This window comes from Panthera uncia (genome assembly GCF_023721935.1).
Source record: "Panthera uncia isolate 11264 chromosome D3 unlocalized genomic scaffold, Puncia_PCG_1.0 HiC_scaffold_8, whole genome shotgun sequence".
Lineage (NCBI taxonomy): Eukaryota > Metazoa > Chordata > Mammalia > Carnivora > Felidae > Panthera > Panthera uncia.
Window position 1 is genome coordinate 74,013,455 of NW_026057586.1, and position 26,986 is coordinate 74,040,440.

The 26,986-nt window shown below is 59.7% G+C and overlaps 2 protein-coding genes and 1 long non-coding RNA gene across 4 annotated transcripts in view; all 3 read left to right on the forward strand.

Moving 5' to 3' along the window:
- Positions 1–2,750, forward strand: part of SELPLG (selectin P ligand) — a 13,853-nt gene extending 11,103 nt beyond the window's left edge. Inside the window, exon 3 of the mRNA XM_049619208.1 lies at positions 1–2,750. This exon is cut by the window's left edge and continues 570 nt beyond it. Within this exon, the coding sequence (XP_049475165.1) occupies positions 1–500 (500 nt within the window). The 3' untranslated portion in view covers positions 501–2,750.
- A 5,110-nt stretch (positions 2,751–7,860) lies between these two features.
- LOC125914072 (uncharacterized) lies at positions 7,861–16,259 on the forward strand. Of its 2 annotated transcripts, XR_007455193.1 has the most exons (3): positions 7,883–12,658; positions 12,793–12,905; positions 15,340–16,259. It is a non-coding gene; the product is annotated as an uncharacterized LOC125914072 (long non-coding RNA). The 2 variants fall into 2 exon arrangements; XR_007455192.1 differs by having other exon boundaries at positions 7,861–12,905.
- Positions 16,260–18,330: 2,071 nt separating this feature from the next.
- TMEM119 (transmembrane protein 119) lies at positions 18,331–24,885 on the forward strand. Its single transcript, XM_049619214.1, is given in 3 exon segments — positions 18,331–18,593; positions 22,721–22,894; positions 22,896–24,885. Coding segments are annotated over 2 exon segments (840 nt in total). The 5' UTR covers positions 18,331–18,593; positions 22,721–22,732; the 3' UTR covers positions 23,574–24,885.
- The last annotated feature ends 2,101 nt before the right edge of the window (positions 24,886–26,986 follow it).

Here is a 26,986-nt window from a genome sequence, read left to right on the forward strand (position 1 = left end):
CTGCCACCACGAAGGTCCCATCCACAGGTCCTGCGACCACAAGGAGCCTAACCATGGCCCTGCTTGTGCCCTCTGATCCTTACAACAGCACCACCGTGGCAGTAGGCAATTCATCTGATGGCTTCATCAAACAATGGAAAAAGAATCAGAATCTTGCCCCCCAGAGCTCCGTGGCCCCCAGCCCCACAGAGGCTCTGGACCGCATCCCTGTGAAGCAGTGCCTGCTGGCCATCCTCGTCCTGGCCCTGGTGGCCACAACCTTCCTCGTGTGCACAGTGGTGCTGGCTGTCCGCCTCTCTCGCAAGAATCACATGTACCCTGTGCGCAATTATTCCCCCACTGAGATGGTCTGCATCTCGTCCCTGCTGCCTGAGGGGGGCGAAGCGCCCTCAGCCACGGCCAACGGGGACCTGCCCAATGCCAAGAGCCAGGGCCTAAAGGCGGGGCCGAGGGAAGGCCGAGATGGGGATGACCTCACCTTGCAGAGTTTCCTCCCTTAACCCCCACCCCTCACCTGCTCATCCATCTGAACAGGACCCTCGCCTCCCTGCTCCCAGCGGGCCACCACTGAGCACCCCGGCTCTGTTCCACGGGTCCGGGCTTCCTTGGGGCCCCTAGGGATGGGGATCTCTAGGACAGAGCCCCCAGGTGCCCCACAGGAAGGAGAGCAGCTGAACTCTTGCAGCCAAAGCAGGACTGTGGGCAAGCCACCGCATCCTCCCTCCTGCCTCCGGGGGGGGGCCTGGGGAGATCCCTCCACCTCCCTGTCTCCCACCTGTCTGGGTTCCCTCTGAGGCCTTCCACGGCTGGAGCCTCATCCCCAAGCACCCGGTGAAGCCCCCGCCCTCACGCCCATTTTCTTCTGGTTGCCATGGTCACCACACAGGAAAGGGGGCATTTTGGGGGCAGGAGTGCTGGATTCTGAAGGCCATTCCCTGCCCCTCTCCGACTTGGGGCAGCTTGGGTTTTCTTGGGCATCTCCCCAGGGAGCCCAGGGTGAGATCCTGGCCTGGGAGGGCTGGGGCGGGCTTGGAGAGCCCAGGGCCATACCTTTCTTTGGGGCTGTGTGGGTCATCGTTCACTGAAATATCCCACTCCCCAGCCCGCAGCCCGGGACAGCGCAGGTGCTCAATAAACATTCGATGAACTAATGGTGGCTGTTTCAGGGCGTCAAGGTGTCTCCTGCTGGGGCTTTGGTCCCTTGCTGTTCACCCCGGCCCCGGCCCGCTCCAGAACCCCCCCAACCCCCCGGCCTGTGCCTTAAGTTTTCAGTATTGTCTCTTGGACACTGGGGGCATCTTGGTACATCCTTGGGCAGCCGGGAAGGTTTTAGGCCGTTGGGGGGGGGTAGGGAAACTGTTCCCCGAATCCACTTTATTCAACTCCCCCCCCATGACCCAGTTCTGGCATACAGAATTTGGTTCCCGCCCCAACTCTCAGACAAACGCGTCCTCTCAAGGTCAGTGCCATCCTCCCCAGAAACTCACCCTGACCTCTCCTGGGGAGGAGGGGGTGGCCTGTCGCCCATTTAACACCCACTCCTCACAGGGCTGAGCACAGCTGCGGCCTACAAGGTTTTCGTACAAAATTTGGGGTCAGCAAACCTTTTTCTTAAATGGCCAGACCAAAAATATGTGACGTTTTGCAGACCGCGCGGTCCCCGTTGCAACTCGTCAGTTCCATCCTTGGTCCTCGTAGATTGTGGGTGATCGTTGACGATGTGTCACAAATGAATAGGGTTGGCTGCGTTCTAATAAAACTTTTATTTACAAACAAAGCGGCAGGCTGGATTTGGCTCTGTGTTCGCTGACCCCTGGTCTGAGCATCGGGTGAGCAGCTGGCCCGGTTTGCGTGGGACTTTGGTGAATGTAGCACCGGGAGCCCTATGTTGGGGGAAACCACTCAGCCCCAGCAAATCAAGAAGTTGGCTGCCCTATTTAAGCAACACTCACCGTGTGCGTGCATTACCACATTCGGACCCACGCTGACCCCGAGGGTCGGATCAGAAAGCCAAGGCTTCCACAGTGGCTTCAACAGTAGCTGAGCCCGGGGGCGCCTGGGGGGGGCTCAGTCGGTTAAGCGTCGGACTTTGGCTCGGGTCGTGATCTCACAGTTCGTGAGTTCGATTCCCGCGTCGGGCTCTGTGCTGACAGCTCGGAGCCCGGAGCCTGCTTCGGATTCTGTGTCTCCCTCTCTTTCTGCCCCTCCTCTGCTTGTGCGCTCCCTCTCTCTCAAAAACAAAACAAAAACAAACAAACCCCCCAAACCAGTGGCTGAGCCAGGATTCAGACCTGGGTTCTTCTGTCTCTTGATGCTTTTTGATCAGAAGGGACTACTGCTTTGAGCCCCTGTTCTACCTTCTGGGGGAGGACTACAACTCGTTTTGGTGGACTTTTTCTCTTCTAGAAAAATACCTCCGGTGGCTTCTTTGGGAGTGCCGGACCCTTCAGGGTGAGAGAGAGTTCAAAGACAGGGTGGAGTCTGGGGGGTATTGGCTGAAGCTGGAAAGGGGGTGGGAGAGACCAGGGACAGACAGGAGGGAAGGTGGCGGGCCAGGGGCAGTGGGGGCAGAGTTAGTGAGAAGTGGAGGGTTGTCTGCCCCGCCCCCTGACGCTCTGGAACAAGTGTGACACCCAAGGTGTTCCGGGCACTTTGGTGGGGGAGGGGTGCCCACCCTGGGCCGGGGCAGCTCACCCTGGAAAAGGCAGAATTGTGCGTTAGGGGAAACGTGCGTTTACTTGCCCTTTGGGAGCGATGAGAAAAATCGTGTGGGGGACTCGATATCGTGGAGCTGGGGACACAGAGGCTGAAGGACTTGGGGGGCAAGCGTCCCTCTGGGGTCTTGTCACCCTGTCCTCCTGAGTAGGGAGCAGGTCTCCACGTCCCCCCACCCCCACTGGAGGACACTGTGACCGCAGAGGGCTCCCCTTGACGGCTCTCTGGCTCTCTCCAAGGCGCGGAATTGAAGTCTGGGGATGACAGGTGCTTGAAGCAGCCACCAGGCGGCACCCGCCACCGGCTCTTGGAGCTCTCGAAAGCCGGGAGCTTCCCAGAGGACAAAGGAGCAGCAGAGATTGCTGGGCCAGGAGCGCTGCGAACCCGGGAGGGTGCTGGTGAGTGTTTAACCTCCAGCCCCTTGGGTGGATTTGTATCCCAGCCATGATTTGCGATGCTTGCCAATTTCCTTGGTGTAAATACCCCCTTGGCTGATTTGGAGCAACCAACTATGTATATAGTAAATGGTACCATAAATGCAAATAATCTCAAGAACATAGAAGAGTAGAATGTAGTAAAATAACTAGGAAGTGGTGAGCTTTGAGTACTGGAGGACCTTGGGTTTTTGTTGTTTTTTGTGTTTATTTATTTTTGAGTGAGAACGTGAAGGGGGAAGGGGCAGAGAGAGAGGGAGACGGAGAAGCCCAAGCAGGCTCGCGCCGTCAGCACAGAGCCCGATGCGGGGCTAGAGCTCACACACTGTGAGACCGTGAGCGGAGCCAAAATCAAGAGTCGGACACTTAACCGACTGAGCCACCCAGGCGCCCCGGGCCTTGGTTTTTTCTAATTTAACTTATTAAACAACTGGCTTACAAAATTCTGAAACTCTAACAGTTGGCCCTCGGAGACTGCTATAGGCTGGCTCCTACGTCCCACTGTGCCCTCCTCCTGCCCGGACCTCCCCTTGGCCTTGACCATCACCACCTGAATCACCCCAACCATCTATTCAGCAAATATATTCTGAGCACAGAACATCTGCAGTATCTCCATGAGTCCCCTCAAACAGCCTGGGAAGGAGGAACTCGTATTCTCATTTTACAGAAGAGGAAACTGAGGCTCAGACAGGCGAAGTCACCTGTCTCAGGTCACCCATAGGATCTGGGACCGGAACTCAAGCCTGAATCCGAAAGCCACATTCCTACCACAGTGCTATGCTATTCTTGAGGTCGCGGTGGGGTTCTGGGGGAATGCCATGCCCCGAGCTCTCACCCCTGCTGACCTGTCCTGGTGCCTGGAAGTCCCCATCAGTCACCCTTGTGGCTCCTGGCTGCCGAGGGAAGGCGCTGGTACTTGGGAGGGTGACAAGCCCGAAGCCAGCTCTCTCCTCGCAGACAGCAGGACACAGCCATGCTGGGGTCTAAGACAAAGAGAGGTGGCTGGGGACATTGACTGGGCAGTCAGGGCACATGCAACCCCATGCAAACACGTCACCTGCATGACCTACCAGACCTCACAACCACCCCATGATGTGGGTACAATTATTATCCCATTTTACTGCTGGGGACACACAATTATTATCCCATTTTACTGCTGGGGAAACTAAGGCTCAGAAAGCTGGATCACTTGCTCTGGCAGGTTGCTCTGCTAAGAAAGCAGACTGTACTGACTTCAGCTCTGGCGGTGGGGAAGGAAGGAGGGTAGACGGGAAATCAGGAAATGGGGGCGGGGGGGTCAGCCTTGCGGGGGTTCTTCTGGAAGCTGATCTGGGCAGAGGCTCGTCAAGCTTGCCCTCCATATCCCTCCCCATGTGCTGCTCTGCTGAGCCACATAACTCAAATGTCAGGGTATGTCCACTCTGTGCTATGTCCCCGGGGATGCCATGTGGTTAAGACATGGGATGCCCACTGGGGCTCATGGCCTGGAGGGAGTAAGAGATTTGTCAAACGGTCACCCAAAAAAGAAAAGGTGGGGGGCGGGGCCGGGGGCCCAGGGGGGGGGGGGGGGGGGGGGGGGGGGTTGCTGGGCATGTGCGATGTAGCCAGACTTTGGTGGTGGGGTGGAAAGGAGTCAGGAAATGGTATGAGGCTGGAAAGGTGCAGAGTTGTGGAGGGTGGGTGCAGGGAGGAGAATGTTCCAGCCACTGAGGACAGCGTAGAGAACAGGGTGGGGACATTGGGAGAATGGACGAGGCCGGGGTGGTGGGAAGGAGCCAGAATGGCTTCAGGGAGGAGGGCGAGGCTGTGCGAGGATGGGGGGGGGGCTGGGCCGGAGAAGGGGTGCGAGAAGGTGAGGAATCGAGGGATAACTGGGAAGGAGGAAGGGGAGGAGTCGGTGATGGATTGGCAAGATGAGGAGGAGAGGGAAGGAAGTGAAATCTCGTCTGCTACTTGGGTATCATCCATGGAAGAAGCAGGTCGGGCGGTGGGTTGGGCTTCCGCCACGTCGCGTCTGCAGGGTCTGGTCAACCTCCAGGCGGAGGTGTCCAGAAGGCTCCTGGAAAACAGGCTCAACGTCACTGACCATCAGGGAAATGCAAATGAAAGCCGCCCGAGATGTCACTTTGTGCCACCGGAAGGACTAAAACTGAAGACCGACAATACCAAGTGCTGACGAGGACGCAGAGAAGCCAGAACGCTCCCGCGTCGCTCCCGCAAATGCACCAGGGCACAGCCGCTTTGCACAGCAGTGTGGCGGTTTCTTACAACGTTGGACACATATTCACCATTTGGCATATTTGCACCAAGTGGCGCATCCAGGCAACTTTGCAATCCCTTTCCTAGGTATTTCTGCAAGAGAATGAAGCCATATGTGCCTACAAAGACCTGTAGATAACACTTTTGGCAGCTTTATTATTAATAACCCCAAGGCTGGAAACAATCCAAAGATCCACCATCTGGTGAATGGATACATGGATGATAGGACACCACTCAGAGTAAAAGGGCACAGACAGTTGACTGATGCACAACGTGGATGAATCTCAAACACACGCGGGTTTAAAGGGGCCAGACACAAAGGGCTGTTTGTCTATTTCGCGGCTTCAACAACAGGCAGGGCAAGAACAGGCCAAACTGAGCTATAGCGGCGGAAATCAGATCGGTGGTTACCCTTGCCGGGGAGGAGGAGGCTGGAAGGAGCTGGAAGGAGGGGCTGGAAGGAGCCTACCGGGATGATGGGAACATGCCTGATCTTGGTCTTCGTGGTGGTCACACGAGATTGTCACTTCCCGAAGCCCCCCACCCAACTGTTCTCTCCTGACTGGTGCATTTCACAGTGTGGAAAGTGCGTCTCGAGTGCAAGCCAACGAACGAGCGGGCAGGTGCGTTCGTGAGTCCGGCTGGGCACGCCTGCGGGTCCGCTCAGGTGAAGGAGCGTGCGTGAGGGTCAAGGGCTTGGAAATCTGGCCCTGGGAGGCCACAGCTCCTGGGGCTGTCCCACCCATGCCCTGCGTAGATGCAACCCTTCTTTCCTTCAGTGGCTGCTCCTGTGCCCAGACACCATCCATGACTCCCTAGTACCCAAGTACAAAAAACGTGTCCAGTCTTGTCACTTGCTGGGCATTGACCTAAATGCGTCGTGGTCTGGACGGACTGGACTCCTCACTCCTCACACATGCTTCCTGCCTCTCATCCATCACCCCCTTCCACTACCTCTCTCTGAGGTCAGCTCCCCCAGGCCCCGAGCCCTTTCTGAGCTCCGAGCGGATCCAGCCATGCCTCTGGTCTCCCTGTTGGCTCGTTCCTCCTCCTTCTGGTTCTTTGCCCCGAGCCTGGCTGACCAACAGATAACTCCAGTGTGTTCTCCTCCACTCCGGGCCTCGATCTCTCCATCTGTAAAATGGGTGTCCGTGTGTCTGCTCACGCCACCGTCATGCCGTTCCACTGTTCACTCACCTGTTCCTTCCACTCGGGTGAGCCGCCCGAGGCAGGGTCTTGTGCATCTGTTAACCTTAACAATGGCACTAGAAGCTCACCCCTGTGTGCCAGTCAGGAGTTTACTCTGTGCTAAATTGGTCGCCTGTGTTTTCTCATTTCATCCTCGCCTTGTGAGTCGGGTCCTCTTTGTGACTCCATTTTACAGATGAACACACTGAGGTTCAGAGAGGTTGAATGACTTGCCTGAGGCCACACAGATCTGGGACTTGCTGGGGGGCAGGGGGACACCAGCCACCAAAGGCTGGCTTCTTGAGGAAGGGCTGGATATTCCCCCAAATCCCCAGGGCTCAAAGCCACACCCTCGGCCCGACTGTCCCTCCGCCACACAGAGCAGAGTCCTCCCCGGAGGCTGTTCTGTGCCCACGCCAGCCCACGGTGGAGGGCGGGAGGTGCTGGGAGGCGGCCGTTGGGCTCTGCCCATCCTTGGTGCCCACGTGGTGCCAGGGGTGATGCCAGAGAGTACTGTAGGGCAGAGGTATTCCCTAATTCAACCACCCCAGACTCAACTCTGTGAGACCTTGGGCCTGCCAGCACCCTCTCGAGTCCCAATTTTCCCTTCTGTAGAATGGGAGTATCTACACTAGCTCCTGCTGGAGGGACAACACCACCACGGGGCAGGCAGCAGAACTGGGAGGAGCCGACAGGGAGGATATGGTGGGCAGCCAGGGCACCCACCAGGCAGCGTGGGATGGCAGCTTGGGAGCCAGCGAAAGCCTGGAGGCAGGGCTGCGAGAAGGTCCTCCTGGAGGTGGGACCTGAAGCCATGGGGGGGAATAAGAGAGTGTGGTCCTCGCCCAACAGGGCTCCTCTTAGTAACGGCCGGTGTTCTCAGTCCCCACAGAGGGGGCACGCTTCCATCCCCCGGGGCAGAAAACGTCATGACAAACAGACTGTGGCTCTTGCATTTCCCCATAGGTAGCCCCGCCCTCACAGGTAGCCCCGCCCCATAGATAGCCCCGCCCCATAGATAGCCCCACCCCATATGTAGCACCGCCCCCATATGTAGTCCTACCTCCATAGGTAGTCCCGCCCCCCATAGGTAGCCCGGCCCCCATAGGTGGCCCCGCCTCCATAGGAGCCCCGCCCCCATAGGTAGCCCCGCCCCATAGATAGCCCCACCCCCATATGTAGCCCCGCCCTCATAGGAGGCCCGTTCCATAGGTAGCCCCGCCCTCATATGTAGCCCCGCCCCATCGGTAGCACCGCCCCCATAGGTATCCCCGCCCCCATAGGTGGCCCCGCCCTCATAGGAGCCCCGCCCCCCTAGGAGCCCCGCCCCCATAGGTAGCCCTGCTGTGCCCAGAGACACTTCACAAAAGTTGAAACCGCAGCCGCGTGCGAGGCGGTGTGTGGATTCAAGGTCCTAAGGTGGTTGGCCTCGAGGACAGGCGTGCTGCGTGCCTCTCTGGGTGGCCCTAATGGCGGGGCTTCAGCCTCAGCCTCTGCTCCTGTGCTCCCCGCACACGCGGTCCCGGGCCACGGGATGCCGCAGGCTTGCGGGGCAGGGACTGCGACTCTGCGTCTAGAACGGTCCCGGCACCAAGCAGGTGACTGGGCGGTGTCCGTGGAATATTCCAACAGCTGGGAGTAGGCATGGAAGCGTTTTGGAAGGACAACACGGAACAATGCCCGTCCTGGAATGTTACGTGGACTCTGAGCCTCAGTTTCCTCCCCTGTGAAATGGGATGATCACAGTGTCGCCCCGCGGGGGTGTTGGGGGAGGGGTGAAGGAGAGGAGGCCGGAAGAGAGTAAGTGCGTGCCCGATAAATCACAGCTGTTGGGATCATTGATGTGGGAAGGAGACGGGTAGGCAGTACACCATGCTGTTGAGCGGTTCACTGCCCAGCGGGCGTTAAGTTTCATTTGCTTCTTTCGACCTCTGTCTTCCTCGTGTTTCTCAACAAACAGAATAAAACCATGAGTGCCAGGGGATTGGGGGTCCCCAACCTCCCTGGCTGGTGAGTAAACCGTCGTCCTAGACTTCCTGCTGTGCTCACGGGAAGGCTGTGAGCCCGTGGTCTTCACCTGGGGGTGACACTGCCCTCCAGGAGACATTGCCACGTCTGCGAATATTTTTGGTTGTACCCCTGGCATCCAGTAGGTGGTCGGGGTGGCTGCTAACCACCCTGCAGTGCACAGGGCAGCCTCCCCCTCCCCCCCCCCCATTGGGGGGGGAAGTGTCTGGTCCAAGAGGTCAAGGGTGCCGAGGTGAAGAAGCCCTGCTATCCTCACTCGGCAGTGAGAGACCCACAGAGCTCCCCTTCCCAGAGGTTCTCAGGGACCCAGATGGGTTTCTGCGTGCCGGGGGAGGCTGGTGGCCGGAAGGCTGTAGCCATAGCTGCCGGGGGGAGGCTGGAGAGCCGCATGCCCATGCCCGAGGTGGGCAAAACGAGAATGCCCTCTCTGGGCCTCATGACAGACCAGAGCGCCAAAGTGGCACTGACACAGTCCCCTTTCCGAGGCACACGAACCCTGCCAGGGGAGTCATGGGCACAGGGAACCACACTCCCCTCCAGTCTCAGCGTTGGTTCCAAGCTGCTCCCCACTCCCTTGGGTTCATTCTTTCCAGAGACCCTGCTGTCCAGGCTCTGGGCCCCCAGGAGGGACAGGCTTCAAGCGATTTCCTACAGAGTTTCAGCGGTGCCTCAGCAAATCACCAGGTGCAAATGAACACGCAGGACAATATTCTCCCTCTTCCTGCCTTCTGGCCCCCATGAGCCTTCTTGCTCTTTCTTCTTCACATGCTCCTGCCTCAGGCCCTTTGCACTTGCTGTTTCCTGTATCTGATGTTGTCTTCCCAGATGTCTGCCCGGCTGGCCTTGTCTCACCCTTTTGGCCTCAGCTTGCTGTCCCCTCTTCTGAGAGGTCTTCTCTGCAGCCCAGACCTTGGGTCTCCTTTCCCACACCCCCTTTTCCGGTCCAGCACTGATAACCATCTGGAGCGAGGTGGAGATAATGAATTTTGTTGTGCAAGGGCGGGGCCCCTGTTCCTCATGTTCCCTCTCCCCTCGTCACTGTGCCTGGCGCACAGTAGAGGTTCAGGGAGCATTTACTGAATGAACTAACGAGCAAGGGAGGCTGTGCACGGGTGTGGGAGGGAGGCAGAGCAGTGACGGAATTAACAAAAGCCGTCAGCACCGGGTGGGCGGAGACCAAGGGAACCTTAGGTGTAAGGCTTGGAGTCCGGCAGACCTGGTTCGAATCCCGGCTCCCCTGCTTACCAGTTGCAGGATGGTGGACACTCCGCTAACCTCCGGGAGCCTCAGCTTCCACACCTGCGAAATGGGGAGAGGAGTCCTTGCTGATCCTAAGGCCACGGGAGAGGCCACGACCGTGCGCGTGGCTGGCACACCGGAGGCGCCTGGTTACTGCCCATCTGGGGAGAGATGGTCCCTGGCTTCCGGGCAGACACGGACCACCTGAGCGGCACCGCGGGGGCCTCCGCGGCCCGAACCTCAAAGCTCCGCCCCTGCGGTTTGGGGCGCAAACCCCCGCCCTGCTGAGCTCTCTGTCTTTTGGCCTAAAATTAGCTCACAAATTCCTTGGCTGCCTGGCCGGTGCTTCCAACCGACAATTCAAACCAGATGTTTCCAGCTGTCGGGCCCATCCCCCCCCCCCCCCTCCCCGGCCCGCGCCCGCGTGTGTCCCTGCTCGAGGAGGTCTGAATTAACCCCCGGGGAGAGCAGCCCGCTGGCCACACTCAGGAGCCCTGGCTGCGTGGCGGATGCAGGGGTGTGGAGGGGAGCCCCAGGCCCGCAGGCACACCCCCTTCAGGGATGGGGGCGCCCCCTGACGACTGACCTGCTGGCGGGTGACGGCCACCGGGCCTAATTGCTCTGCCCCTTTCCATCCGGTAGCATTATGGAGTGCCTGCTGTATGCCAGGCTTCTGTGTTCGCTGCTGTCCAGATGGTGAGACAAGCATTCTCAGTCCCAGGTGTCGCTTGGTTGCTGATATTATTATTATTATTATTAGCATATTTATTTAATGCCAGGTGCCAAGGCTCATTGATTTCTCACGATAACCCAGGGGTGTGGGGGTTATTATTACTCCCATTTTACAGATGAGGAAATCGAGGCCCAGGGCGGTGGAGTAACCTAGCCCAAGGGCCCTCAGCTCCAAAGGAACAGAACCCAGAGGTCCCCGAAGGGCAGGTAGTCTTGGCTCCTCCTGGGTGGGTTTGACTTCTCTGTTGTCACCCCCCATGTGGCCCTTTTCCATGTGGCGGGTGGGTCTGGATGTCATGGAAGGACCTCTCTGCGAGGATGTCCCTGGGCCCAGCAGGCAGCTGGAACCCCCCACAAGCCAAGTTTCTGTCCCAGCTGAGTCAGGAGCTGGTGGTCAGGGTGGAAGGAACCACGGGGAGGCTGGGAATCTGTGTGGCTTTTGTGAGGGCCTCATACAGAGCCCCTTCTCCCCAGAGATGGGACCCAGAGCCATCTCTTGGTCAGAGTCCTGGAGAGAAAGAGTGTGTGTGTGTGTGTGTGTGTCTGTTGGGGGTGGGAAAAGAGGAGAAAGCCTTGACACAAGGAGAGATGTGGTGGAGGGTTTGCCCACACAGGGACCCATGACTGGCCTTCTTCACCTACAGTAAAAGCCCAGATCCCTGCCAACGCCCACAGAGGCCCTGCACGGTCTGGCCCCGGTGCCCTCTAACCTCCCACTGTCCCCTCACTCACTCTGTTCCAACCACGCCAGATACTTCTTTTCCTCTCCTTGAAAATGCCAGGCTCCCCCTACCGCAGGACCTTTGCACCTGCTCTTCTCGCTGCCTGGAATGCTCTTCCTCTGATCATCTCTCTCACTCACTCTCTCACAGCCTTCAGGGCTTCGCTGGAATGTCCCCCTTTCCCTGACCTTTTCCTGACTTATATATCACTAAGTTGTCACTTTAACCATCTTCCTTGTTCCACTAGAATATAAGCTCCGTCAGGACAGGGATTTTTACCTTTGTTGTTCTCTGCTGTAGCCCCAGAGCTTAGAAAGCACCTGGCATGTAGTATGTGCTCAGTAAGTACTGAGAGAGAGACAGAGAGAGAGAGAGAGAGGGAGAAAGAAAGAAAAGAGAAGAAGGAATTTAGGGAGGGAAGAGGAGACAGAAGGTCTTGGTGTAAAGTGAGCGGGCAGAAAGAAAGCAGGAGAAATGTGGGGTGAGGTACTGGGTGTTTGGGTGACTTAGGGCCCCCCAAAGTTCAGCCCCAAGCCCTCCCCACTTCTCGCTCTTGGCCAGCAGCCCTCTCCTCAAAGTCAGGCACCCCACCCCCTTCCCAATAGGGCTGCAAAGGAATTCAGAAGCACCATCTGATTCCGTCCCACGATGGGGTAGCGGGTGGGGCGGGGGCAGTGGAGACCGCGGTGGGGGGGGCACGACGTGCCCGAGGGCACCCAGTGGGCAGGGCCAGATGGGGAGGGTGAGGCCAGGTCTGCGGTGTTTACATTCCTGCCCTCCCAGATGGCTTCCGTGCGGGGCTAGCGAGGCGAGGCGCTCCTTGCACCGGCCGGGCCGCGGGGAATGTAAATGTTTACAAGGCAGCGCGCAGCTGGCCGGGCCACCAGAGCCACGGGAAGCCAGAGATCCTACCGGCTCCTGTGCCCCCCTCCAAAAAAAGAGGGCGATGCAGCGTTCCTTTTTTTTTTCCAGAAAACTTTTCATCGAGTCATAACCTACGTAAAACACACGAATCTCAAGGGTGCATGTTGATTCCTCCCTACGCACGCGCCCGTGTAACCGCCACCCAGGTCTAGATAGCATACGCTTCCAGCCCTAGAAGGTTCCTTTGTGCCTCTTTCCGGCCAACACCACCACCACCCCCCGCCAAGGTAACTGCTCCTCTGACTTCTGTTCCCGTAGCTTAGTTTTGCATTTGTTCTAGAACTTCGTGTAAATGGCATCACCCAGTGTGTGTTCTCCCGGGTCCATTCTTTCGCTGGGCGTGTTGATGGGACTTATCCACGCCGTATGCCCCCGGCCTCTTCCTTTCGCTGCTGAGAAGCGCTCTCCTGCATCGAGGTACCAGTCTGTTCACCCGTTTTTCTGTTGGTGGACATTGGGGCTGCTTCCAGTGTTTTCTGCCCTGGTAGATTAACGCGGTCATGGATATTTTTGTCTCTGTGTGGATGTGTGTTTTTATTTCTCTTGGGTAGATACCTACGAAGGAGGTTGCTGGACCATCCGGGAAGTGGACGGCTAACTTTGTGGGAGCTGCCAGACCGTTTTCCAAAGTGGCTGTGCTGTTTTGCTCTCCCGTCCATCGTGGGTGAGTGTCCAGGTGTTTGCTGGCGACGACAAGTGAATGGAAACGCGTGGAAAATTTACTTAGGATCACTGAGCGACAGAGCTTGGAGGAGCCTCCGCTGACCCCCCCGATGCAGGAAGGGAAACCGAGGCTCGGGGCCACGCAGTGTGTGAGGAGCAGAGCCAGGGGCTAACGCAGGTTCCCTAATTTCCAAGCTTTTAACTACCCCAGGGTCTTAGCGGATCAACGCGCTGTCTTGTTTTCCCGGAAGAGGCCTCATGCCGAGCCCTTTCCTACCTCAGGGCCTTTGCGCCTGCTGTTCCCTTGGTCCAGGAGCTCTTCCTCCTGCTCCTCGAGTGCCTAGTGTCTCTTATCCTGCAGGCCTCAGTTCAGAAACGTCTTCAGACAGGCTGTCCCTGACCACGGTTGCTAAAATAACTGCCCAGGCACCTGCCCCCCGCCCCCGCTCACTTCGAAGCTATCTTTTATCCTTTTTATCTCCTTGACAGCATTTCGCAGTGTTGGATTATCTTCCCGATTTGCCACTTGACTTGTTTCTCATCCGTGTCCCCTACTAGGAGCTCCCTGAGGCCGGGCCCTGGTCTGCCTTGTTCCCGGACAGGACCTGCTGCATAGCAAAATAACGTCATTGTACAGCCCCTCCCTGGGCCTCCGTTTCCACATCTGTGACATGCACAGATTGGGCTAAAGTCATTCAGCCGGTGGACGGCATTTATGGAGCCCCTGCCGTGTCCAGGCGCTGGTAGAGTGGGGATGCCTTAACAGAAAGGCTCTGATCCTGGACCCGAGAAGCTGACAGTCTAGAGTCATATGTCGAGAGACCACGAGAGCCCGGCGTGCTCGAGCTCTCTGAACGGGGAGCCCGCTGGGAGCACCGAGGAGGCTGCTGGCATCCCTCTCCAGATGGGGTCGGGGAGGGCTTCCTGGAGGTGGCGATGACTGAGTGATGATGTGCAGGGGAGCAGGGACGGCGGCGCAAAGCTGGCCGTTTCTGGCTCATCGACAGCACAGATCCTGTTGACAGGTGCTCGGTACACAGCTGGGGAGCAAGTGAAACTCTCGAGTTTATAGGTGGGGAAACTGAGGCCTGGGGGGGGTTTCACAGCACACCTAGAGCTCTGGCCTGCCCATTCTGCCTCCTTGGAGCACCCCCCCCCCCCGGCCAGGAGGCCACTCCATGGGTGTCCCTCTGAAGGCCAGGACGACGCTGTGATGGGGCCACAGCCCAGGCCTCTCCAGCCACATAAAAGGCTTGGGATATTTTTGCCAGGAGGGCAGGTCCCAGTGGCCCGAGGGCCGTGTAATTAGAGGCGGCACCGAACCCACCAGAGGCCGGAGCTGGGGACTGCGGTGGGCCGGGCTGCCCCAGGCTCAACCGGGGAGGACCTTGGCCGAGCCGCCGCGGGGTGTGGGGGGGTCCCCTCCCCTTCTCCGCCTCCTCGGCCACGGCTGTTCAGCGGGGTGGGCGCACAGCTGGTAATTGTACGGGGGGGGGGGGCGGCGGGGGGGGGTGGGGGGGGGGGGGGGGGCACCGGGCGGGGTCTCGGAATTGCTTCAAGGCCGGGATTATAGGTTGCAAGCGAGTGGCCTGGCCTGCTCCGTGCCCCAGGCCTGCCCGCTCACCTCGGAGCCATGGTGGTGCGGGCCCTGGGGGTCAGCTGGGCCGGGCCCCACAACAGGCCCTGGGGCTGGAGAGTGAAGAATGTGAGACCTTCCGGTAGATGAAGACTGGCTGGGGCAAAGTCTCGGAGCACGAGGTTGTCAAACCCTGAGAGTGCAGGAGTGGAGGTCAGAATGCTCATTCGCACAGCGACAAGCATTTATGGAGCGCCTACTGTGTGCCAGGCGCTGTCCTAGATGCTGGCGTTACGGAAGTGCACAAAACAGACCTGGCTCATCTACTCTGTTTGGTTGAAGTGTAATTATTTATTTTGAAAGAGAGGGAGAGAGAGAGAGAGAGAGAGAGAGAGAGAAGGAACCAGTGGGGGAGGGCCAGAGAGAGAACGGACCGAGGATCTGAAGCGGGCTCTGTGCCGACAGCAGAGAGCCCGATGCAGGGCTTGAACTCACAAGCTGTGAGATCATGAGCTGAGCTAAAGTCAGACGCTTTAATGGACTAAGCCACCCAGGCGCCCCATGGCTCATCTATTCTTAAAGGATAACAACCTTCCGGAACCGCTCTGAAGGTGCTGGTTTCCAACTACCTCGGGGCCTTTGCACGTGCTGTTCTTGCTGCTGGGGATCCTCCTGCCTCCTTGCCTTCCTAAATACCTCCTCCTCATCTCCATGAGCAACTCTGCTATTAGCTCCTCATGGAGGGCCCCAGGAGCTCTGGGACCAGACTAGCCCCCTACAATGCCAGAACTGCCCCAGCCCAGCTCTTAGCCCGGTTTGCAGTTAGATACTCATTTGTTTGTGTACTTGTTTATTTCAGGTCTCCCTTCTACGCTGTGAGCTCTGTGCCCGTGTTTGCTCATCACTGTCTCCCAGAGCCTGACACCGGCTGGGTGTAAAGTAAACGTCACGAGATATTTGTAGAACGAACGAAGGGCGGAGTGTGAGAGCGTCGGGACCTCAGCGTTGGCAGCCTCGTGGCAGAGATCTGGCCCAAGCCCATTTAGCTGCAGCCCAGAGAGGGGCAGCGATTTGCCCAGCCCCCCACAGTTGGTGAGACACAGGGAGGGGCTGGCGAAGAAACAAGGGCTCTGATCTCCACACGCTGTTGGAGCTAGGTCACGCTGCTGTGAACCTCAGTTTCCACATCTGTCAAATGGGATGTGCTTATCCATCCACCTCTCCCCCAGGCACTTACGGAGCCTGCTGGGCTTGAGGCACAGCGGTGGGCTCCATGGAGGGGAGGGACGCCCGGTACTTTGGAGGGTGGCTGACTCAACTTTGCAGGAAGCAAGTAATAACATTCGCTCTCAGTGTGGGAGGCAGAATGAGGCCCCTCCCCCAGAGATGTCCACATCCCGAGCCCTGGAACCTACAGATGGGAATGTGTCACCCGGCATGGCAAAGGGCTTTGCGGATGGGATTAGGTTAAGGACAGGAGGTGGTGAGGTCATCCTGGGCTATCTGGGTGAGCCCAATGTCATCCCAAGGGTCCTTGAAATTGGGAGAGCGGTTTGGAAGAGAGCCAGGGGGATGTAGTGTGAGAACCTAGCCCATGGCAGCTGGCCGTGAAGACGGAGAAAGAGCCCATAAGCAGGGGAACTCAGGCGGCTTCTAGATCCCTCCCCCGAACCCTCCGTGATGAACGGAGCCCTGCCGACACCGTGCTTTTCACCCGGTGAGACCCCGTTTCTGACTTCTGGCTGCCAGTACCGTGAACAACAGATGTGTGCTGTTTAAGCCTCTAAAGTTTGTGGTCATTTGCTATGGCGGCTGTAGGAAACTCATATGCTTGGCATCTAAGCAATGCTCGTTCCTGCCCTCCAGCTCCTCTGACTTTTCCCAGAAGCCTTGTGAGCAGCGGACATTCTCTGTCCTCAGTTTCCAGATGACAAAACAGAGGCGGAGGTAGAATTTGAACCCAGGTCCGTCTGCCTGTGGGTCCGGGCTCTGCCATTCTGGTACCAAAGCAGGAGCACAGAACAGGACCCTGACTTAGGCGGGGGCATCCGGGCCATCCGAACTGGAGTCAGGTCCTGTTTGGGCTGGTTGCACCCCTGCCTCTTGATGTCTTGGGGTCAGATTCCCTGCAGCCCTCAGGCTTTGCCGGCAGGGGTTCCTCCCCGGGGTAGCGGGCCCTGGGATGCCCCTGGTCATCTTGAAGGTGGGTGCCCCTGTCGCATCACGTCTGTGGGCGGCCACTTGCGCCTGGGGGCATGTGCATCTATGAGCGTCCACTGGCGGGCAGTCATCCGTTTCCTTGGGACGCAAGGTTTGGGGGTGACCCCAAGAGATAATGGGATCTTCTCTGGGGTTTTTTCCAAACAACTGCTCTCCCCCGTTTTGGAGGTGAGTAGGGATTGCGGGGACCATCAGAAGAGGTGATAGTAATCTAGAGTCCTGGTTCCTAAAGGGTGGACAGGAATTGTCAACTCATGCACTCCTCCTGTCCCATACCTTCTGTGGCTCCCTACTGCCTCCTGGATGAGTGACGCTTTAACCTGGCTCTTGCTGACTTCGACCCTCATTACCTGCACCTCCCTTTTCTCTGCCTCACGCTCCAGCCTGATCTAATTACGGTGCAGCTTTCCAGTCACTGTGCCTTTATCCATGCTGGTCCTCCTGCCAGGATGCCTCTCCGGGGTCTCTTGTTCAGACTGGCTGCTGTCCTCCTGGACGACTTCCCGCCTCTTTCTCTCAGGGCACCTCTCCCTGCCCTGGGGTTCCCCGAGCTCTTGGCCTGACCTCTCTCCTTCTACAGATCCCTTTTCCATTTTGTGTAAAAGTAATTCGCATATGCGTCCTTCTCCCTGGACTTCTCCAGAGGGCTGGGTTGTGTGGGATTTCCCTCTGAGACCTGATGGGCAACGTGCCTGGCACATGTTCAGCAAGCACTTGTGAATGAATGAATGAATGAATGGGTACGTGAATGAATGGATGCAAGGGCCACTGACCCACCGGGGTCCTCAGGTCAGCCAGAGATCCCAGTTGCAGGGTCTGCTATTGACTTGCCTCAGTTTCCTGGTTGAGCCACTTGAATACACCCTGCCTCACTTTTCCCACCTGTGAAATGGGGTCCCGATTCCTTCTCCAGCTACTCCATTTGGGGTATTGTGTGTGTGTGTTTAATGTTTATTTTTGAGAGAAAGCGAGACAGAGCGTGAGGCGGGGAGGGGCAGAGAGAGAGGGAGACGCAGAATCCGAAGCAGTCTCCAGGCTCCGAGCTGTCAGCTCAGAGCCCGACGCGGGGCTCGAACTCACGGACTGCGAGATCATGACCTGAGCTGAAGGCAGACGCTTAACCTACTGAGCCCAGGCGCCCCTCCATTTGGGGTACAGGAAGGCCACAGATCTTCGAAGTGGGAGCCAGAGGGAGCCCAGGAAGCTTCCCGCCCACCCTGGCAAATAAGGAAACTGAGGCCTGGAGAAGGGAAGAGCCCAACCAGGGCCAGCCAGTGGGTGCCAGAACTCGGCTCCCTGCTGCAGACCTGGACCCTCCATCAGGCCTCCGCTCGGGCTCTCCCTTAAACACACTCTGCTCCCACCCTGCACCCTGAGCCTTGGAAAACCTGAGTCACAGCTGGAATCGAGGACCAGGACGGGGAATTTTCCTTCTCGCTTCCAGGGGCCCCTGAACCTCCCTGACCTCGTCCCCTTTGGAAGGGAGGCAGGCCCCCAGCTCGCTGTTCTGGGGGAGCGCTGCAGGCCAGCCCTGTGTGTCCGTCTGTCCGCCCCGGGGGCCGGTCCTGGGGACCTACCCCCCCCCCCACCCCCCCCCACCCCCGAGTCAAGGAGGAAATGCCCCATCTGGGGCTCCCCAGAGCTGGAGGGGCGCCTGGGGGAGTGCAAGCTGTGAGCGAGGGGGGACCGTGTGGGGCCAGCGCAGCCCCGCCCCTCCCCTGTCCCCACCCCAAAGCCGCCTAATGGAATCAAGCTGGCCCCGCGGCCGCGGGGCGGGAGGAAGGAGGCGGGGGCAGGGGGCGGGCGGCGCCGGGCCGGAGCAGCGGCGGCAGCTGGCACTCCCCGACGCTCCACCTGGCGGGAGCACCCAGGCCTGCGTGCGCGGAGGGACGGGTGAGTCCCCGCGTCCCCTCGGTCCGGGAGCCTGGCGGTGGCCGGGGGTTCGGGGACGGGAGTGCCGGCGCGAGCACTTTGGGGCGCGTCTCTAAGTCCGCGTGCCTTCGGAGGGTGCGTTGGAGGCCGCGCGCCCGCGGGACCTGCGCGACGGGCTGGCGTGGCGGAACGCGGGTGCGCCGTCGCGGTGTCCCGCGGGCGCTGCCGGGCCGGCGGGGCTGCGTGTGTGCGGTTGTGGCCTCCCCGCGGGGGATGTGTTCTCCACCAGTGGGCGCGGGGGCGGGCGGCCCAGGGTCAGCGGCGGGCTCGTGCGGACCGGCCTGTCCCGTCTGTGGGGGAGCCAGCGCGTGCCCGGGGGCTGGGTATGCGCTCTCGGGGCCGGACGGGCGGCCCGGCGTGGGGCTGTCGTGCGCCCTGTGTGCATCCGCGCCGGGGGGGCGGGGGGGGGGCGTGCAAACTTTCTGGGGTGTCTGGGCGTATGCGTGTCCCCGTTGCCGTGCGTGTGCGTTGTAGTGTGTGTGTGTCTGCGTTGTGCGTCCGTATCTTGTGTGTCCGCGCTGCTGCTGCTGCTCTGTGTGCCTGTGTCTTTTGAGCCTCAGGACTCCCCTTCCCTGTCCCGGCCTCCCTTCCAAGGGACCCAAGCCCCTGTCCTCGGCTGCCCCGGGGCGTGGGGCGGGGGCGCCTAGCGATTCAGCCAGACCCCTCCCCCAACAGCCGCTAATTGAAGCCAGGTTTTTGTGGGCTGCCCCTCCCCCTCTGGCCACGAGTCTCTGGGTGGGGGTGGGGCAGTGACTCGCCTCCCAGCCTCAGGTACCCAGGCCCTGGGGGGGGGGGGGATTTGCAGCACCCGTGTATGCCCCAGGCACATTTAAGGCCGCAAGCCCCAGTGAGATTGGCGCTGGAGGAGGCCCTGCTCCAAGCTGGGGGTCCTGCACCACCATGCGGCCCCCACTAATTAATTGATAACCAACTCCTCATCTGGCACTGCCGTGGACAATAGACCCGAGAGGTGGCCCTTATCCCCATCATACAGATGGGGACACCGAGGCTCACAGAGGTGACATGCCCCACTCCGGGACACATAGCTGGGCAGTGAGCGGCCTCCTCTGGGGTGTTCGGACCCGCTTCCCTTCAGGGCTCTGCCTCAACTGGTTGTGTGATCCTGGGCAGGCCATTCCCAGCCTCGGGGGCGAATTTCCTCTTGGGTAAAATGACAGGGGTTGGCCTGACGCCAGCTTCCAATGGCCTGGAGCTGAGTTTCCGAGCCCCGGAAAAAAATGAGGACTCAGGAGGCTAGGCTCACCTTCTCCCAGAAAGGAGGTGGGGACGGCCGGCAGAGTGATCACTTCAGAGCTGTCCAGGCCACGGTTCCCACTCTATAGAGGGGAAACTGAGGCCCAGAGAGGGCAGTGGCTCGTCGGATAGGGTCACACCTTGCCTTTGAGGCCCGACCGGCTTCCCACCCCGCCTGCACCTTTCCGGGGGAGCCAGGCTGTGGGGTGTGGGGGACCCGAGAGTCGGGGTCTCGGCCTTTAACGGCCAGTGATAGCCTGTGTGGCCTCTTTCCTTATCCTCTGTCCCTGACCCCAAGGTTCTGCGGGGGAGGGGAGCCCTTCCCTCTATCCAGCTGGGTGGTGTGTGTGTGTGTGTGTGTGTGTGTGTGTGTGTGTGTGTGTCTGCACGCGCATGCGCCCTGGATTCCTGGGTGGCCAGAGCTGAGATTTCACTCAACAGGGTAAAAAAGTTGATCATTTCCTCGGCGGGGGAGGGGGGGGGCAGTGAGCCAGTTTACACATCAGGTAAGGAAATCATTTTTAATCATTTGCCTGCTTGGAGGATGCCGCCACTAGTCCTGGGCTCTGCTGGGGTCCAAACGTGGCTGCTCTGGAGCCCGCCCTTTCCCGGGTGCTCTGTGCCAGCTGCCTTCTCCACGTTATCTCACCCGGTCCTTAGGGCCTGTGGTCACCTCCCCGCCGCCTGCCCACTGTACAGACGGGGAAAGTGAGGCGCGGAGGGATCGGACCACAGCGCTCGACCAGGTGGAGCCAGGGTTCCAGCCGCTTCGCTGGCGGCAGGCCCTCCCAGGACAGCCCCCTGGGCACCCCCCGGGGGGTAGTAGTTGTGGTGAGAAGCTTCAGCCGCCACCACGAAAGGTCTCTCTCAGGCAGGGAGGTGACTGGTGGACAGAGACCCCAGAGATCAAAGGTGTCCGTGGGGACCTTTGCTAACAAGTGCGCGGGGGCTGGGGGTGCTGGGTCCGTCCGTGTTGCAGCGGACAAGTAGTGTCTCCCAGGGTGCCGGCTCGTTTCTGGGCCGGCCCCGGGCACATAAGAGTGTGTGGTGTGTGTGTGAGTGTGTGTGAGTGTGTGTAGTCTGAGTCACACAGAGGAAGGTTAACACCCCGGCTCTGACACTCCCCTCCGTGTGTCCCTGGGCAAGTCACTGTCGCCTGGGCCAGTCAGGCAGAGCCGGCAGGTGTTGGCCCCCAGGGCTGAACCGTAGAGTGGCTCTGGGGCGGGGCCCCCGGCAAAGGGGGCGGGGCTTTCCCCCCCCCCCGCCCCCCAGTGGAAAGCCCAGGGTCATCAGCTCATTATTCAAAACGAACCCCTGAACAGATTTGCCTCTTTTTATGCCCCGGAATTATCTTTTTTGTTTTCTTTTGTTTTGTTTTTGGCCACCGGAGGCAGTTTGTCCAAATTTATGTCGGTACAATTAATTTCCACTAACGATGCTTAATGGGGAGGCTTCGGGTGGTTAGGAAGAAGCCGCTCAAAGGCCTCACTCCCCTCACCCCCGCACTTAACCCGGTACCCCTCAAACGATTTCCGGAGCAGGACTTGGGGACCGGGCACTCGAGGGGACACGCAGTCGAGGTGCTGGGAACCTGACCTCCTCCTCCAGGCCAGGACCTTGCTCCGTGACCAGGGGCCTGCCCCTCACTGTCTCTGGGCCCCTGTTCCCCATCTCAATCCCTTGAGACAGGGTGGCAGACAGGGCTTCCTAAGGCTTTTCTTCGAGCTTCTAGCCCCACCCAGTGCCAGGGGCCTGGGCCCTCTGTTGGGTCAGGAGGGGTTCTCGGGGCAGCCCATGAGGGGGCTGCAGAAAGGGGCTCCTGGGTTTGTCTGAGTGCCTAGCCCTCCTCGGGCTGGCTGGGAGAGTCCGTGTTTCAGGAGCTGGTCTCCTCTGTAAACCTAGGCTGTGCAGAATTTATTGGTCAGCCAGGCTATCTGGGCCGGATGGGGTCTGGGGGTTCATCTTGGGAGCAGTCTTGCCACAGGGGAGGAGGGAGGTGCGGGGTTCATCTGGTTCCCGTTTACGGGGGGCCATAGGACTGGGGCTCCCGCAGTCTCCAGCTTTGTCTCTGGCACAAGAGGTCCCGCCGCCCCCTCCCGGGCCTCCACGCCCTGCTTTGTGCCTTGAGGTGAGGGCCAGCGGTGTTCTTGGCATCCAGACCCTCTGCTGAGCTCAGGGAGTCTGGAAGCTTCACAGGACCCCAGAGTCACTGGGGGCTGCTGGGGAGGGTTCCCCAAAAGAAGAAGGGCTCACTCCCTCAGTGACTCTGTTTCTTACTTACTCAGCCTTACCATCATTTCTCCCTCCCTGCCTGGATCCGAACCCCTGCCCTCTCCTGGCAATGACTTAACCCCTCTGAGCCTCAGTTTTTCACACCCGCAAAATGGGAGTAATAATAATAGTACTTCTCCCATCGGGTGGTTCTCAGGAGTCAATGAAGTTCTGTGTCAGAAACTTAAAATAGGACCTGGCACATGGCAGGCAGTGGAAGGGGAAGTTATTATTCATTCGGCCCGGTCGGTCAAGAGACATTTATGGAGCACTTACTGTATACCAGGCATGATGTGAAACCCTGAGGGTGCCCAGATAAGTAAGATTCGGTCCCCGCCCTCCAGGACCTCAGAGTGGAGTGGGGTGACTCACCAGGGGTCCCTCTGGGATCTCAGAGTGAAGGAGGGGGCGGGCATGTCCCCCACGTATGGGCGGACGGGGTCCATTGTGTGGCGGGCAGGGGAAGCGGCCTTCTGGAACACGTGCTGTTTCCTGCGCCTGGCCGCGGTCCCCGAGACCCCGGCGTTCCACCCTGACCTGTCTCCCGCCTCGCTTCCCCGCAGGTCCTGGACAGCATGGTTTCCGCCGTGGTCCCCAGGCTGCTCGTGTCTCTGCTGCTTCTCCTCAGGGCCCTGCCCGCGGTGGCCTACTCCGTGCCCCTGCAGGCCGCCTTCCTGGAGGACACAGGGGGCAGCGGGGAGGCCGAGGGCTCATCGGCCTCCTCCCCGAGCCTCCCGCCCCCCCCGGACCCCGGCCCTCAGCCCCACGTCTCTGGGGCCCCGGCCCACGCCCCTGGCGGGCCCCAGGCCCCCCACCAACTTCCTGGACGGGATTGTGGACTTCTTCCGCCAGTACGTGATGCTCATCGCCGTGGTGGGCTCCCTGGTGTTCCTGCTGATGTTCATCGTCTGCGCCGCCCTCATCACCCGCCAGAAGCACAAGGCCTCGGCCTACTACCCCTCGTCTTTCCCCAAGAAGAAGTACGTGGACCAGAGTGACCGGGCCGGGGGCCCCCGCGCCTTCAGCGAGGTCCCCGACCGGGCTCCCGACGGCCGGTCCGAGGAAGCCCTGGATTCCTCCCAGCAGCTCCAGGCTGACATCCTTGCCGCCACCCAGAACCTCAAGTCCCCCGCCAGAGCTGCCCCGGGCGGTGGAGACGGAACCAGGATGGAGGGCAAGTCGGAGGAAGACGAGAGCGGCAGCCGGGAGGGGGGCCAGGAAGCCCAGGGACGTGGGGTCCCGGGGGAGAAAGCCGAGGTGCCAGATGAGCCATGCGCGGTGGGGGCGGAGGAGGCTCTGGAGGCCGGCCAAGGCCAAGGCGAGTCAGAAGCGGCTCCTTCATCAGCCCAGGAAGCCAGAGGACCCGCTGGTCCCCCCGAGGGCCCCTGTGCTTCCGGTATCGCCCCCAAGGTCTAACAGGCCTCTGGGGCTGCTGGCCTTGACTGTCGGACCCCTAGTGGTCACCTCCATGGATGTGGGAAGGCCCTTGACCCTTTCCGCTCCCTGACACCCTCTCCTCAGCGCCCCCCCTCCCGCCCCCGCCGCAAATCCCAGTGCGTCCCAACCCTGCAGTGGGCAGAGGTGCTGGTCTCCGGCCTACCCCGGGAAGCTCCCCCCGTTCCAGGAACACTTGCCCCTGCAGCCCCAAGGGGCGGCACCCCAAACACAGCTCCTCCGGGGAGGCGGGGATGGGAAGGATCCCTGTTATATACATGAAAACACGGCCGACGACATGGGCCATGTCCTTTGGGAAACGTAGATCATGGGTCCCCCGTGACGGTGCGGACCTCGCCGGGGGTAGGAAAGAAAAGTCAGAATACCTAGGAGTTTTGGACCAGGGTGAATGGGACAAGGCCCCTGGGGCAGGCACAGTTAGAGCTACCGTAGACGTGGGCCTGATGAATCGGGAAGCTTCCGGGGGCCCGTGCGCACATCGCGACACGTCCCTAAATGAGCATTTCCAAAGCTGCGTTCCCTGCGGTGCTCTGTGGAAAAAAGATTTTGGGGTCCGATGAGTTGAGGAAACACTGCCTCTCTGTTCCCCGCACGCCCCCCTTAGGGCACCCCAGGGCTCTGCCAATACTCCAGTAAAGGCCCCGGTTGGAACCCGGTTGGTCTGTCTCAAACTGCTTTTGACCACAGGGTTTTTTTGACCACAGGGTTTTTTTTTTATCGTCGTCGTTGTTATTTTACAGTTACAGAATAACATCTTGCAGAGCACACTCTGGAAATCAGTGCCCCAGATGTTCCTGAAGGTGCCCCCCCAGTTTGTGGTTGGTCCAGGGTGAGGGGTACGGGGCCTGGGGGTGCTCGGGTCCCCTCAATTCTGCCAAGCATCTCTGCCCGGGGAAGAATTGCTCATCCTGTCACTGCCACCCGCATGGGATGAATGCGTCAAAGCTTTCTTGTCAGGCCCCCGAAGCTGGGGGGCTGTGTGTGAGGGGGCCCCACTCTGGGGGAGACTGAGAAGGTGGGGGCGGTTTCCAACACCCAGCCTGGAGCGGGGGGGGGGCCCTGGCCCCCCTCCACGTCGTTCACGTGCATTGTCTGGCAGCCTGTGCCCACAGCATTCTTTAGCTTTCGACAAGGGAGACTGAGCTCCGTCCTGATCTGGGGAGGCTCTGGGGGGTGCTCTTCCTCAGCCCTTCATCTGGGGCCCCCCCCAACCTCTGCACAATTTTTTAGGTGCTGAGATATAGCAAACCAGCACAATAAACCTTTATTCTGGCCCGAGTGTCGCTGGTTTTCTGCAGGGCGGGTTGGGGGGGGGGGGGGGGGGGGTTGGGGGGGGGGGGGGGGGGGTGGAGCCTTTCTTCCGGGCTGTTCCATGGGGTGAGGCAGCTTTCTGGGGGAGATACGGCGGGCAGGCTGAATGAGCAGATTCGGGAAGGGAGTGGAGAGCAGGATCCCCATGGGAAGGGGGTGGGAGTTCTTGCCCCCAAGACTGGGCACCAGCCTTGGACTCGCGGCCACGCAGACCCAGCCGGCTTCTGTGAGCAGGTCTGCTAGTTACTGTGGCTGTTGGAGAGCCACCCCCCTCCTTTCCCTGGAAATATGAGCAGTAGAGACACTACCAGCCGACGTTTCAGTCTCCCATCCTCTGGCAGAGTGGCCGAGGACTAGAGTCGGTCTCATGGCCAGCGCCATGGTCACCGCACCCTTGGCCTGGGGTGGGAGGCAGCCCTAGCCTTTGTCTCCTCACCGCCAGGCTCTTCCTTGCCTTTGATGGCATGTTCCTGCTGCCACTGCGCCACCCCCCCCCTCCCTGGAGCAGCCAGCTGGAATCCAGATGTGGCTGGGCTGGGAGCACGTGCTGGATCCCCGGGGTGATGGGGGCAGGGAGGCCATCCCCACCCCCCACCAGCCCCTCTCCTCCGCTGACCCCACATCCCTTCAGAGGGGCGCCGGGTTTGGGTTTCATAACACACAATGGCCTCTGTCTCGCGCAGTGGGGAAGGGCCCTCCCTCTCTCAGCCCAGACAGGCTCCCGCCCAAGAATGTAGGGAAAATCCAATATGGCTGTCTGCATGCTATGTGGCTCTGACCAAGTCACTCAACCTCTCTGTGTGTGACAGGCTCTCTCCTTGCTCCTGAGCTCCTGCGGGGTCCTAGGCGATTGGGTATGGCTGGGGTAGGTAAGACAGAAGTAGATGTTAGAGATCCCTGGGGAGCAGGCAGGGATGAGTTTTCCAACCAGCGGCTCCGTGGTCAACGGCTCCCCCATGAATCGTCAACTGGAGCTGCCACAGGACACGTAATGGGTGGCCTCAGTTATGGCCTGTGTCTCCCGGGAATGATGGGGGTGAGGATTAAGGAGGTAGTTTGAGTCCCAGTGCAGAAGTCAACCTCCCTCTTACCTCTGAGCTTTTACAGCTACTATTCCCTCTGCCTATGACACCCTTCCCCCCCCCCCACTTGTCTTGCTAACCCCGCCTCCTTCTTTAGCTTCCAGCTTAGATGTCACCTGCCTTTCCTGACAGCACCCTCCCCCCGCCCAGCCTTTCTTTCACAGTCCCCTGGGCTCAATGCTAATAATAATTGCTTATAGTTAATGAGCACCTGTACTTACCAGGCAGTGCTCTAAGCACTGAACATCATTTGCTTATTGGGACTCTCAAGCCTATGAGATAGACACTGCTGTTCTTCCCATGTCACAGATGAGGAAACTGAGGTCCACAGAGGTGATGTCAGGTGCCCGGGTCACACAGCCGGGATTCCAGCCTCGTAGGCTGATTCTAGAGTGAATCGGTAAATGGGCTCTACAGCTTTTTTGGTGAATGAATGAATGAATGAATGAGGCCCTGGGGGAGGAGAGAGCAAGGCCCCACTTCTGCTTAGAGCCCCTCCGGTGTGCTCCCACATCTTTGCTGGCGTTACCAGCAGGGCCTCTCTTGTGGGCACACATCTGGCCAAGCACCAGCAGAGGGCGGGCTGTGGAGCAGACAGTGGTTGGGGGCATGTGTGGGTTGGGTCCAGGAGAGGGGGAAAATGGGGCTTGAGGGTGGGGGTGGGCCGTTCCCCTGTTCCCAGGGATCCAGGAATCTGCCAGGGCCCGAACAGGCCCCCACTGTCCCGGGGCTTATAAAACCGCACAGCTGCCCCCAGGCTGGGAGTCTGGGGGCTGGGCTTGCTGCCGCTGCTGTATAGAGAGAGGGGGAGGGACAGCAAAACCACCCCAAGACACGGCCCCCAGCTCAGTGTGGGAATGGGGGCTGCTGGTGCAGTGTGGTGGGGGTGGGGGCGGGGCTGCTGGAGAACCCTCGTCCCCAGGCCCTGCGTGTCTCCGACCAGCCCGAGGGTCTGGGTAACCCCTGGCTGGGGGTCATGTC